The sequence below is a fragment of the Mytilus galloprovincialis genome, chromosome 13, assembly GCF_965363235.1.
Source record: "Mytilus galloprovincialis chromosome 13, xbMytGall1.hap1.1, whole genome shotgun sequence".
Lineage (NCBI taxonomy): Eukaryota > Metazoa > Mollusca > Bivalvia > Mytilida > Mytilidae > Mytilus > Mytilus galloprovincialis.
In genome coordinates this window covers 66,096,128-66,109,320 of record NC_134850.1, presented here as the reverse complement: position 1 = coordinate 66,109,320, position 13,193 = coordinate 66,096,128, and the positions used below count along the sequence as shown (strand labels likewise).

The following is a 13,193-nucleotide window of genomic DNA, read 5'->3' as shown; positions in this document are numbered from 1 at the left end:
GTAATGACAGTCTCATCAATTTCCGATATTTTTACATTGATGCGTTAAATAAACAGACACAATAAATATAATAGTCAAAATATGGGTACACCAGTCATCGTCGTTTAACAATTTTAAAAGGAACAATTTAACAGAACACAAAAACATCTACTATCTACGAACACATTTATTAAGTGTCTGACGTCAGAAAATTTTATACGTCACATAAATTTGTCGTTCAATGTGCGTACAAACAATTTTAAAATTTTCATGGGAATGTTAGCATACAGGGTTAAAAAATCAAAAGTATGTAAGAATAAATTTAAGAAATAGACCGAGATTTAAACTAGTCCAAAAGTTATATATAGAATTTATAAGAATCCAAAAATAGTTAATACCACTACGCGATTGAATGATTTTGACGTTTGTGGTTCAACGTATATTGTAATTCATAATAGAAATATATCATAATGACATATAATAGAACAATATCATACTGACAGGATCTTTTAAAGTACAGAGTCACGTTATAAGAACAAAAGAAATACAAACAGTCGCAAATACAAAACAAACCACAAAAAAATGAAAGCCAATACAAACACATTGACGAGATGTATAAGTACCGAGCCACGTGAAACGGATATCACATGAAACCATTTAACAGTAAAAGTAATATTAATAATAGAACAAAGACAAATGAAAGAACTATAAAACACGTTGTTAAGATAGACCCAGGCATTGGCAAGTAAAAAACGAAAACAGTTATGGTCCTTTCTGTTTCCCTACTTTTCTAATATCCTGGTTTTCTTTTGGTATTTTTTTTCACTCTGAAATTTCCCTTTTATGTCTCTTTGAAGATTCATTTATTGAAAATGATGAGTATCTTTAGATGGATTAAAAGATTAAATGAATAACAATAGGTGTACAGCTGCTCTTAGCAATAATGTAAACATTCTGATCATGATCTTTTAAAAGCTTGCATATTGCACATGATTCTAAAACGTAGCAATGAATCGCTTAACATTAATGTCGAACAAGGAAATACACGTGCTCCTTCCCACACTAGAGTCGGTGTCTAAAGCCTCGGTCACACCTTACCAGATAGCACGAACGGACGCCAAACGGATGAAAATAAAAGTTGTCCGTTGACATAATTGTTATCCTTTGGGAGTCCGTTGATGTACTGACCAAATGAAACGGACGCGTAACAAATGCATAACGGACACACACCGGATATGCAACGTACGAGAAACGGAAACGTACCGGACAGAACGGTTGTCGAACGTACACCAAACGGACAAGTACCGCGTAAAATGGACACCTAACGGAAGCGTACCGGATAAAACAAATAAACAAGATATATAGAAAAATAAAAGGCAACAATAATAATACATGTCAATCACATAAATAATCTAAATGTTTCTGTGTAACTGATTTTTGGTTTGTTCTTCAAAATACCGTTAACGTTCGACGTACGGTCAGTGTCTGTTCTGAATAAGAGCTGTTTGAAAGTGAAAACGTGCCCTTACTCTAAGATCGATTATGAATAATACGATTTCAGGAACCTTAAGGTAGATCATAGGTATAGATTTTTTGAGACAGAATTTTCTTATAATTTGCTAAAATGAAAATTTTACTATGATTTTTCATAAATACATGTATGATAAAAAGTATATGGGTGACCGTGCTATTTTTCAAGCTATGAGTCGTTGAAAATATCTAAATTTGGTTAGATTGATCATGAAAAAAACACATTTGTGTGCATAAAAAAAAATCTATTGAGATAGAATTTTGAAATAAATTGTGATAATGAATCAACCTTAAGAAATCTGACATACCAATTTTGGCATTTCTGACACGAAATTTTCAATTGGCATTTATCCGTTTCAGAACCGTTCATCATCCGTTTTATCCGTTATACGCCCGGTAGAAGTCCGTTTCACATTCGTCCAACATTCGTTTTATCCGTTAGAAGTCCGTTGGTGAATTTATCTGCCAGATCTCAAACGCATGTCTCACGGACACGTAACGGATATGAAACGGAAACGAAACGGATACGAAACGGAAACGAAACGGACGAGGACCGTACAAAACGGACTCCTACCGGACGTTCAACGGACATTTCATCCGTTAGACGTCCGTTCAAAGTTTTGAACATGCTCAAAACTTTCGACCGGACAGAACGGACGTCGACGGATAAAACGTATTTAAACGGACATGCAACGGATATGGACGGACATCTAACGGATAAGAATGGACGTCTAACGGACATGAACGGATTGAAAAACAGTTATCCGTTAGGCATTCGTTCGAGCTATCCGTTAAGGTGTGACCAAGGCTTTAGGCATCCGTTCGAGCTATCCATTAAGGTGTGACCGAGGCTTTACACATTTATCTATTAATATATAATGTACAGATCATCTGTTTAAGTTTTAGATACAATGATCTGACAACACTTCATTTTACTTTCTCTCCTTGTATATATTACATCAGCCAAAGAAAATTTCAGCCTTTTTGAAGGTGTGTAACAATCCGACAAAACGAGAGAATCCCAATGGTCTTGATTTGAGCGTTTTTAGATCTGCGTAAGCAAAGCTTAAACACACAATATCTGTAATCTAATCAGATTGATGTCTAAATGAACTTACAACACTGCATTTATTTATTGTTTACTGAGACCTGTTGTTCTCTTACAGATAGAGAGTTGTGTTTTGAATTTTTCAAAGTGAAGATTTACGGCAGCGGCTTTTAATATTTTTCCTTTATCCTGGAAACATAATAGATTTAAAAAAAAAACAAATAGTGCAATGTGTCTGAATTATACTCTATAGTAAAGGTCCTTTTTGGGCAATTTTGGCTTTTCAGAGTTTTGTTGTTTTATTGCCTATTATCTTGATAACTAATAATAGAGAAACATTTTCTTGCAAGGTATAGACAAGAACATATATAATCAAAGTACTGAAGTATGAAAGTTGTTTGCGACTTCAGGGAACTTAGTTTGGATTTGCCGTTTGTGGTTTCATTAATATTTACCACACCTTCATTTAATATTAGCTTTATTAAATTGTTGAAACTAAATATTCAGGTTTTAACAATTCAGGTGAGCGGAACGAGACGTAAAGATTGATGCCTACGGATGACGAAGAATTCACCATAACATTATACTGCGGCAAATTTATATCTATATAAAATTGAATGCCACCTTTCCATTCCAAAAATGATAAAAAGAAAGGCCCCCTTCATTTCTTCCTATCCCCCTTTTTTTGGTAACAAATGACAGGTCCCTTATATGAGCCATTACCCTATCAAAGTCCGATTTGTTCCAATTCTTTTGTGTCTATCTTGAGAATATATAAAGAGAAACTCGAACAGCTAAAATGATCAGCAATGCAATATTTACATAAATGAACATACTGGAATTCGTGTATTAACTTCTTATAGAAAAAATGATAATGTAAGGTATACCGAAATTGAAAAATATATTGCCTTCCCTCGTTAAAACGATCATAGAGCATGACATAAAAGAATTATTTAATAACCTTAACCGTATTTTAGACTCCGTATGTTCATTATTGAAGACCCGTCGATTTAAACAAAACTTTGCAATTCATATATATTTTGACAATTTTCCAACAATATCAGATGTGATTATTTTGCATCTTAAAACGAGGTACTAACATGCCAAGGTTTATCTCAAGTCTCATCCATTTTCCAAACGGTAGCTACATATTTGAGCCTCATTAGTAGGTACTCAGCAGAAGCAGATCGGAATCAGTTATGACGTAGACAGTAATCATTCTAATCGGAATCATGTTCATTGACCATAACGACGATGAAAGCACATCATATAATGACGTTTCGACATCACATAATGAAGTAAATAAAACCACATCATATAAGATTACAAGCACATAATATAATGACACAAACACATCATATAAAGATGTTTGCACATAATATAAGGGAAACTGCACATCATATAATGATACGTACACTTCATATAAGGATCTTGCAACATAATATAAGTATATTTGCATATCATATAAGAATATTTGCACATCATATAAGAATGTTTGCACATCATATAAGTACATTTCGCACATCATATAAGTATATTTGCACATCATATAAGTATATATGCACATCATATTATAAGTATATTTGCACATCATATAAGTAGCAGATGATGACAAGTGCACATCATATAAAGGTAAATACACATCATATAAAGGTAAATGCACATCATATAATGAAAAATGGGCATAACAAGACAGTATTGGCGTTCCATAGATAAATCTGTTGTAGAGTTGTCACTGACTCAGACGTACTTATATATATATATATATAAAGAAAATGTGGCATGATTGCTAATGGGACAATTTTGCCGGTACCATCAACATATCTCATTTGCTATATTAGTTTGCCGCCTATGATTAAAATGTCTTATTTCAAGACAGCATATTTAGATATTTAACGTGTATTTTTTTTTTATAACATACAGTTAAACAATCTGAGATTGTATTCTTAGTATGTAAACATGTAGTATAAGACTGTCTGATTTTAGAAATAATTTCAGTTACATGTTTTTATATGATTTAATTGCAACAAATGGATGTTCAATATTAATGTGTTTCTTATATATAAATTGACTGATGGATGATTTTAAACGATTATATGTATCTCAAATATTGTAAGCTGTTTTCTTATTCAAATACTGGTAGATCAGTATTTATTTTGATTCTTTTGTGTTGACAGGTCAAATTTCCCTCTTTATATAAAGAGCAGTCACCGGCAAAATTGTCACCGTCTTTAGTAAATTGATGATTTAGCATTGCACTACGTTGTAAAAGGATGACAGTTGAATAACAAACATTTTCACCAGATTGGTTTTTGAAAAGGAGGAATATATTAGTTATATGGTTTTTACATTTTAGTACTGCTTAAATAACATGTATAACTGTTTTTTGTTCTGTTCTACAAGTTTTCCATGATTTCATGCATTCTTGATTAAAACAACAGAATATTTAATACTACTGACATTTTGAAACATAATGGATTGTCCTCTCATGTCGTTTATTTTATTTGACGGTAGTTCCACCGTAGGATTATTTCACCAACAAGCGGTTACAATTACAATTGGGATCAGAGTAAGGTTTTTTGGCACAGGTCAGTATGACGTTAAATGATCATCTCTCTGATAGTTACACATGTTATATTCAAAAAGACCACCAACTAATAATTAGAGTATTAAGGGTACATAGATATATGAAGATGTTGTATGAGTGCCAATGAGACAACTCTCCACCCAAGTCACAATTTATAAAAGTAAACAATTATAGGTCAAAGTACGGTCTTCAACACGGACCCTTGGCTCACACCAAACAACAAGCTATAAAGGGCTCAACAAATGACTAGTGTTAAACCATTCAAACGGGAAAACCAACGGTATAATCTAAATAAAAAACCGAGAAACGAGATACATTTATGAAACACATCAACAAACGATAACTACTGAACATCACATTCCTGACTTAGGACATGTGCAAACAATTACAGCGGCTGTAAACGTTTTCATAGGTTCCAACCTTCACCCTTATCTGAGTCAATAGTGTAGCATCACAACAAAGAAAGACCCATTTAAAATATCAATTGAAATGGCTTAACTCAATCAAAAGACATATTATCACAGGTGACAATACACTGAACGAATACATTTGATCTATGATACAATTCAAATAAAAAATCAATAAAAAAGGTGATTAATAATTAAAATAACAGTAGTATACTGCTGTGATATGTTAAACAATTTCAGTAAAACAAAGAAACCCTTGAACAAAAATCCCCCATTTACAATAGAAGTATACACAGGTAACTGAACATATTTTTTTGTTGTTAGGTATATAGTTCAAATGGAGAAATTTTCTCTTTTACAAAATAAATAATTTGTATGTTAATAGTCCCGAGAAGTGAGAGTTTATAGTAATACCAAACACTTATTAAAGCTGGTATATAGAACCTGAATCAGATTTTCTTGCTAATTTGACGTGTTGATACTGTTTGTAGTGCAATTTTGTAATTTAATGTTTACTTTTTCAGGTTCTATATACCATCTTTAATAAGTGTTTGGTAAACATTAAAAAAAAAATTGCACTACAAATAGTATCAACAGGTCAAATTAACAAGAAAATCTGATTTGAGAGTACTCGAAGTTACTGACAGTAAGTTAAAAACCAAAACCAATTAATAATAAAACTAACAAATCATGCATCAGAGACTAAAATCAGCAAAATACATCACAGGAATTGAGTATTGCAACGTCATGGACAAAGAAGACTTGTGCATTACCAAAAATAAATGCATCGACAGCCAAGAGGATAGTTAGGAGTTAACTTCTTTATTGATAAAAATATGGACACATTCCGTTTGAAAAGAAACAAATTTAGTTATGTTTTAATTTACTGATGACAAAATGGATATTAGTGTCAATGTAAACTAATCAAATCTATGTGTCTATGAAATAATTTAGTAAAATATAAAAGTAATTAATGGTGACGAAATCCCTGACTTAATAATTTACCAGTGATGTATTCATTATGTTCGTTAAAATCAATGACATCGCTGCAAATACGGGCAAAACGAACGAGTTGGGATATACGAACACCGCATGATGGAGCCAAAGTACCATCGCCATCTAAAAAAGGAACATTAGCAATAAGGAATTAAACATCGTCTATTTTATCGGAAATTTTAGTATGGAGTTTCCCTTTAGAATTTGAAATGTCTAAATCTAGAAAAGGACAACTAATACTGTGTAATGTTGGGATTTAGTTAAAGTAAGTTATTTTGGGTAAATGTAGGTAGTATATTTAGAGAACTCCCTGAATTATTAAACGAAAAGTTAATATCATGAAAACGGTAGACATTGTTGAATGTAGCAACTAATGACGTGTCTTTACTGAATTTGGTCATTAACTCAGATTCATAGCAATACAGCAATACATCTGTAAGTGCCCATACCTACTACTTGTCGATACACTTTATTGCCGAAACGTACATATGTTATCCAGGAGAAAATGTAAAGCAGTACATTACAGTTTATGATTTAATTCGCATATTCCTTCATGTTTAAAATAATTCTTTAATAAAAAATTAAATGCATTTGTTTATAATAAACGCTTAAGGCGTACCAACAAACATCCATGTATTTCCATAATAATTATAAAAACGAGAAGTTATATATTCTCCTCAGAATGACAACTTTACAGGAAGAGGATGTTTTTATAGTTGATTATTACAGTTATAATATTTTGTTTCACTGGATGTTTCTTTATCTTACCTATACATTTCTAGGAATATGATTGGTTAAAAGCGTCCGCGTGAAGACCGTGTATATTTGATATTAGGTTAGTAGGAGGAAGGCATGGCTTATTCTTTACACGGTTAGTAGTGGAGTTACGTCTCTTTATATTCCATATAAGGTAGTAGGGAGGCGGGGCTTATATCATACACGGTTAGTAGTGGTGCTACTGTTGTATTGATAAAGTTGGTATATGGTCATACCGGAAACCGGAAATATAGATCAGCTGACAGCGGGAACCTGACGATTTGAATCAGTTACCTGCAAACAACCTCTGTGTCTAGACGTATACTTAGAACTAAAGACTTGATTGATAACCTAGTTGGTTGGATACTTCCGACTAAAAGGAAATTCATATATTCACACATTCACACATATTCATTCATCCACCATTGGCACATTTACAACACTACGTCCCTTTATAAAAACAAAACGGAACTGAGAAGAAATCTTAAAAGGTTTCAACATACGAAGAAATTGATGATTAAGATTAAAATAAATTTATTAAAAAGATTAAAACCTATCAAGTTGTTATTGTTGGCTATTGTTCTTGTAGGATCAATGGTAGTTGTTTAAAAATGCTTACAGTATTGAAGACTGGCTTGCTCATTTTGATAATAACAAGTCTAAATTTTACACGTTAAGATAGTCGGTAAGATAAATTCGTTACAAAGTGTGCTTCGCTCTCACCCCATATGGAATTTACTGACCCCATATATACCGCATTAGGTCAGTATCCGGGTTTTCACATGATACCTATGTGGTGCAGAATTATTGCTATTTAATATTTAACGCTAGTTAATATCAAAACAAATCATGAAGTTAAAGAGCTAAAAATAATGATAAAAAAAATTCAGATTCATATGTTGTAAATAAAAAAAAAACCACTACAATACTACTTTAGGTGAAAACAAATGGAAGTTTTTAACGACCTTCACTGGCTTTACCGCCCTTGATATTTGATGTAATGTGCACATTTTGATAGTAGTATGTAACTAATATAAAAGACTTTCTATATAAATATAGAACATAGTGTGTTTTATCATAATTACGGCTGTAATTTCTCAAAAACACCTGATTTGTGTTTGATTAGATTTTTTTCAATTTTGTCTAATAAGGCGAGATAACTCAGATAAAGTAATTTTTATTATAGAAAGTGTAGTAAATTAACCTATTTTGATATGTAAAACAAGTTAGGTGACCCCATTATTTCTTGTTCTTATCTGAAAGCATTTTATAAGAGCTAACTTCTCACACTTTATCTTAAAGTTCTATCAAGTAGTTTTCTTTTAATCACACATTAATTAGTTTGTCAATACATAATCTATACAAAATCTGACAATTTTGCACAACCTGTGGCGTGAAAAAATAATTCCGGTAACCCATAATTTTCTTTATATTTTTGAAAAAGGCATGATAAAAACTTCATTTTGACAAATAATCAAAAAGTTCTATCAATTTTGATTAAGACGCCCTATAGCCACATTAACGTTTTCTAACATTGCTCCGTAAAGATTTTTTGAATATTTTCTTGATGTAGTATCTGCAATAGAAACAAGTAATCATCTTGCAGTTTATTAATCTTTCAAAAAGTTATGACAAAAACTACGCACCATATCTTTGTTATTCCTTTTTGCTGCTTTGAAATCTTGTTCTTGTTTCAGTATAATGGTTTGCAGCTTGGTGTTTTCTTCACGTTCCCTATTTAAAATAATATAGCAGCAAAGAATCAGTATCCGTCTTAAAATACAACAGATGTCAATTTACATTCAATTCATATAAGGTCTTATATGTTTTTGTGGTGGTCATGTTTTATAGCTATTAAAACATTTTTGTATTGTAATTTTTATAACGGCAATTTGCGTTTGAAGATTATCGTAGTATGCTAAACGAGGTTTTGATTTATATATTCTCAGCATGGACATACTTAATCGATCGAAATCTCGTCAGTCGGAGTAGGTTCAGTTTGGTAATAGACCACACTCCCAACAATTTTGTTGTCATTTAATTACTTCTTTGAAATCTTGGTGTGATTTCAAACACACACAAATGTGAAACTGGTAAATTATCAAGTTAGGGGTGTCGTTACTACAAATTACTTCAATCCGTACCAAATTATTCCATAGATACAATGATTTGGTTTTGCTATTTAATTATTTCAAACGGGAGAGCACATTCTATTTTTATGGTGATGTTGTTTACTGAACACAGATCTAGATACAATTTGGGTAAACTAAAAGACCCTTTAAATGAACTTATTCTAAAGGGTAACCAATTCAGTACTGTAATTAGATTTTTAAATATTGTTTTTATTTGCATAAATATTAATTTTGTTATCAATAAATTAGATATAATCTAGCATAATTGCACATTGACGGTTCTACAATCTGTCAATATGCATATTTTGCATTGGACAAGATCATGTTTTTTCTGACGACTGTAAATGCCGTTGGATGTTGAATGTGTACTGATTGATACTTTAGTCTTAGTAACATGATTACTTAGTTTATTGTTATGGCTTTGAACCATCTGTCAGTAAATGCGAGTATATTCCCAGATATAAACTAAGTTTTTTCGTTGTTGTTTTATGGATGCATAAATATATACCCGGTTACGTCCGGTGTGCGTTTTTTCACTCCTTTTCTTGCTTTGAATCGTTTTGATGAGTTCAGGCCTTTGTAACTGATTTTCAAATATTGCTCATATGTTGAAGTATTACATCACTGACACAGGTTAGGGAGAGAGTTGAGTGCCCGCTTACATGATTAGCCCCAACGTATTTGTTGCGTGCATGTCCCAAATCAGAAGCCTATTTATCAGTGGGTGCCCTTTGTTGCTGCATGAAATATTTTTTTCCGTTTATGACTGTTACATAGATAAGGCCATTGCTTTTTCCGATTTCATTGATTCAAATGTTATTTCTGGGCCTGACTATGTGGTGTGTGTATTGCTCAGTGTTGAATGTGGTACAATGACCTGTTATTCCTAACATCTGTGTTCACTGTTGTCTCATTTGACAAGTATACATCATCTTTTTTATATAATATATATATTGTTTTATAAACATCAGAAAAAAAAAGAAGAAAAAAAAGATTAAGTGAACTTGCAAAAGTAAGCTGCTGACGATAGAGTTTGTTCGAACATTTTTGTTCAACTTCTACAAACAGAAATTTAACATTGATGAATATATGATAGGTTAATTATGCAACTTTTCCAAATATTTTTTACAACTTAAAACTGAAAGATTGAAATTATACAAACCTGTTACATTGGTCAATTGCTATACTGAGTTGCTTTTTCATATTTTCCTGAACATTTACTGCTTTATTATTATCCTCTTTAGACTTCGTTAACTTGGCTTCAAGATGTTGTATCTTTTCTTCAAACTCTGCCGTAACTTTTCCGACTTTATCAACAGCCTCTCTGTCAAGAACATTTGAAGTGTTTAATAGTGTTTTAGTAATGATATCCTTTCATTCTCAAGCTTATGTAATCAATGCATAAAGAACTACAAATAATAGTTCTAAATTGTGAGTATGCTTTATTCAAATGAGCTACCTTGATATCTAGGGTTGTGTTATAACCGCAAGTTACAAAAGTCAGAAGATACGATCAGACCAAATACTTGTAGACATTTGAACAAAACCATGGCGAAAAAAATTCCAGTAATCAATACACATTGCAAACATAGTATTGATCAACACGAATCTTACATACATATATATAAGTGCTCTAGAAGGGTAAGCAATTTCTTTCGGTTAGTATTATATCACAGGAAATCCAAGTATTCTAATATATTTAAGCAAGGTATGGGTGTCTTTCGCCATCTTGGATTGTAAAAAACAGTGAACCTATGGTCCAGATTTTCTATCAAGTTAGCAAAATTTGATGTGAATTTTCATTTGAAAGAACCAATTTATAAGAATATAACTTTATAAATACCAATATTATTTACAAGTGTAATTTTCTTTTTTAATGTTTCTAAATTTGCATTTTAAGGGGAGGGCGAGGTAACTCTAAAACAGTGTGTTGTTCTGGTGGAACTACATGGAATTTTCCTATTTTGTATTTTAGACGGAAAAACGTACAGTGACCCTATTTTTCTTTTGATATTCTCACAACATTGTCTGCGAGCAATCTTTTCCTAATTCATTTTACAATTCTATCATGGTTTTTAGTTTCTAATCACAAAACGGTGTGTTGTTCCTGTATAATCCATACAAAATTTATCATTTAGTTACAACCTCAATCTTGAGAAAACGCGGTGATCTATCATTTTCATTATATTTTTGAACATTTATCAATAAATTCTACGTTTTGGCAAATTATCAACAAATTCTATCATTTTTATTTAAGACTCGCATACCACCTTAACACTTTATTTTACCAGGTTTTCTACTACATAAAAGATCATATACGAATACTTCTAGATTTGCTAGGCATGGCGAACATCAGGATAGTTCATTTTGTCTAGGTATATTACGATCGATTAATTTAATGAATAAATATAAACATCATATGCAACTATTCAAGTCATAATTACGTTCGATAACTCTGCATGTTACTGGTTTAATTAGGGTTATGTAAAATTAACTGGTTACCCGATGAATGATTTAAAGAAAATTAAACAATATATGTATTTCACCTCGGTTATTTCATATCCATTCGAGGCCTTCTTTTATAAATATAAAATTATATTATATCGTAATGAATTTCATTTAGAATCGGACAACACTAATCTATTTTGGTATTATTATTATTTATTAGGTATTGTCAAAATTTACATCGTGATTATGTTTGTTTTCAATTTTTGATCACGTTGATGTAATGACTTAATTAGTACCTCCTTAATCTAGCTATGCCCTTGGCTATCATTATAGTGACCATAACATGTCATATTTAATTGCAATGTAAACAGTAAAATTAAATTGAATTATGGGGGCCGAATTATGTGCATGTACAAAATAAGTGTCGAACATCGTCCACGTTTGAAAATTATTTGGTCGCCATTTTTTTTTTTAATTTTATAAAATAAACAGCATGTTACATCTTTATCAAAAGGAACTAATGTTTTATTCTATGCTGCTTTAAGGTAAGACAATGACTGAAAACACGAGCATCCAACGGTTATTTGATTTTCAATGTAACAATCTTACAAAATACATTTTTACCAAGTCGTCCCACGCTGTCAATGAGATCACCATCTTGAAAAATAATACCAGATTTTCTGAAAATGACTGATTTTCAAATCAATTTGGAAGGGACATAATAAAAAATTAAACAATTGCATATACGATATTTCAAATATTTATGAATATAGTAATAAGCACATATTCCCACAATTATTCCATCTGTTTTGTTTAAATCGCAATTTTAAAACACGACAGAAAATCCAATATTTATCGGAGTTGGATGATTAACAGTGTGAACTTATCGAGGCAACAAGACAAATTTTCAAAAGCATTTGGAAGGGAGAAGATCAAAATTTAAACTTTTTCAAAAGGCATAAATATATTTCTAAATATATGAGGAATTACTATATATTCCCACACTTTTTGTATCATGAACTTAAAATACTTTATTTTATCGATTCTTGAAAGCCCCCCTGTGCATTTCTATACAGTTTACTTGGGCTTAATACGGGTGATGTGTGACGTCATCAAAGTCACGTGATGACTGCTATTGTTGGATATGAAAGTTTTGACTAGGAGTATACCAACATCGGATTGTGATGGAACATTCCTTTTGAATTAGGTAAGCTTTGAACAATAAATTGAAATTGATTTACATATCTGCAGATTATGTAGCATACTATATGTGTGGTCGTTGGTATCTATAATGATAAAAGAGAGCCGAA

The 13,193-nt window shown here is 31.6% G+C and overlaps 1 protein-coding gene across 1 annotated transcript in view; it reads right to left on the bottom strand.

The window, feature by feature from the left end:
• The window catches only part of LOC143056355 (uncharacterized), a 42,359-nt gene that overhangs the window by 24,987 nt on the left and 4,179 nt on the right, over positions 1–13,193 (bottom strand). The window contains exons 3-4 of the mRNA XM_076229444.1: positions 10,598–10,759; positions 8,950–9,037 (exon numbers count right to left, since the gene is read on the bottom strand). Coding sequence (XP_076085559.1) covers positions 8,950–9,037; positions 10,598–10,759 — 250 coding nt within the window. The remainder of the gene's footprint in view (positions 1–8,949; positions 9,038–10,597; positions 10,760–13,193) is intronic.